Source organism: Oncorhynchus masou, chromosome 8 (genome assembly GCF_036934945.1).
Source record: "Oncorhynchus masou masou isolate Uvic2021 chromosome 8, UVic_Omas_1.1, whole genome shotgun sequence".
NCBI lineage: Eukaryota > Metazoa > Chordata > Actinopteri > Salmoniformes > Salmonidae > Oncorhynchus > Oncorhynchus masou.
Genome location: NC_088219.1, coordinates 7,799,245 through 7,801,219, shown reverse-complemented (window position 1 = coordinate 7,801,219; position 1,975 = coordinate 7,799,245). Strand labels below are relative to the sequence as shown.

The following is a 1,975-nucleotide window of genomic DNA, read 5'->3' as shown; positions in this document are numbered from 1 at the left end:
GTTGTTGCCGGTGATGCCTGGTGAGGACCTGCCTTACAACATGCCTACAAGCCCTCAGTTCAGCCTCTCTCAGCCTATTGCGGACAGTCTGAGCACTGATTGAGGAATTGTGTGTTCCTGGTGTAACCTGGGCAGTTGTTGTTGCCATCCTGTACCTGTTCCGCAGGTGTGATGTTCAAATGTACCGATCCTGTGCAGGTGTTGTAACACGTGGTCTGCCACTGCGAGGACGATCAGCTGTCCGTCCTGTCTCCCTGTAGCGCTGTCTTACACGTCTCACAGTACGGACATTGCAATTTATAGCCCTGGCCACATCTGCAGTCCTCATGCCTCCCTGCAGCATTCCTAAGGCACATTCACGCAGATGAGCAGGAACCCTGGGCATCTTTCTATTGGTATTTTTCAGAGTCAGTAGAAAGGCCTCTTTAGTGTCCTAAGTTTTCATAACTGTGACCTTAATTGCCTACCGTCTGTAAGCTGTTAGTGTCTTAACGACCGTTCCACAGGTGCATGTTCATTAATTGTTTATGGTTCATTGATCAATCATGGGAAACAGTGTTTAATTAAACCCTTTACAATTAAGATATTTGATATGTATAAGTTATTTGGATTTTTACAAATTATCTTTGAAAGACAGGGTTGTGTTTTTTTGCTGAGTTTAAATATATATATAATGTATGTATAATGTGCATATAATAAGTGGATATATATATATATATATATAATGTGTGCGTGTGTAGGCAGCACAGCCGGTCCAGGGAGAACATCAACCTTCCTGATGATGAGGTGATGGGAGGAGTTGACGGAGAGGGAGGAGCTACAGAACATTGCCCCTCCCCTAGCCCAGGTAACCTAATGTCTCATTAACATAATGAGACAATCTCCCACCAGGCCAATGTCATTTTTATTTTACTAGGCAAGTTAGTTAAGAACAAATTCTTATTTTCAATGACAGCCTAGGAACAGTGGGTTAACTGCCTGTTCAGGGGCAGAACGACAGATTTGTACCTTGTCAGCTCGGGGGTTTGAACTCGCAACACTCTAACCACTAGGCTACCCTGAAGCCTCAAAGTAGTAATCGCTCCGTGATTGGTTGCCACAATTCTGTTTGTCTAATCCAGAGCATATCATTGTATACCCAAACCGCTGTGAAATTTCTTTTCAATAACCTAAAATATTGTGTTTGAAGCTGGTGTATCCAACACAAACTAAGACAAAACCAAACTTACATATAGAGCACATAGAACAGATCTACCTCTACTTAGACTTGCTTAAAATGAGAATTTTGGTCACTTAATCCAAAAAGTTATATTCTGGAAGTTACATGCTGGGTTTGGAGTTCATTATAACCAATTTATTGATGTGATTATGATAGGCTAGGTAAGGCCCTATTGGGCACATATCTTTAACATGTTAATAAATCCAATCAGTTCAATGATAAATTAATCTTCTGTTCTCTAGGTCCATCCATGTCCTCTCCTAGGGCTGCCTCCCCCGTCTCCCCTCCTCTACCCGCTGAGGACAACGAACCTGTCAACGTCACCATCACTGTCATGGCAACAGGCTGAAGATTTCACACATCCATACATACTGGATAATGCAGCATTCATAACAAGCGGGAAACTCGGCAAATACAATTTGTATTGAAAGTACAGCTGTCATGCTCAAAAACATTATAGTGTTCAAATACCATACTAATAGATTATTTTGCATAAATAATGATTTGCTGTTGCATTTAACTTCCAAAAATGCTGTTATCAAGGTAATTTCCTTAGTATGTGATGTCATAGTTCAGCATGTCGGAGAAGTCAAAGCTCAGAGATGATAGACGAGTTTCCCACTAGTAATTACCAGTTGGAAGGGCATGCAAGTGTATTTTTCCAAGTCACATGCTGGTATTTACAAATATAGGAGATGGTGTGAATGCAGCCTATGCACCTGTCTGTTCTGCCTTCCAGGTTGAAATAAAGTACAG

The 1,975-nt window shown here is 41.5% G+C and overlaps 1 protein-coding gene across 1 annotated transcript in view; it reads left to right on the top strand.

Moving 5' to 3' along the window:
* Positions 1–1,568, top strand: part of LOC135543717 (V-set and immunoglobulin domain-containing protein 10-like 2) — a 122,411-nt gene extending 120,843 nt beyond the window's left edge. The window contains exons 19-20 of the mRNA XM_064971084.1: positions 741–847; positions 1,462–1,568. Of these exons, the coding sequence (XP_064827156.1) occupies positions 741–847; positions 1,462–1,568 (214 nt within the window). The remainder of the gene's footprint in view (positions 1–740; positions 848–1,461) is intronic.
* The last annotated feature ends 407 nt before the right edge of the window (positions 1,569–1,975 follow it).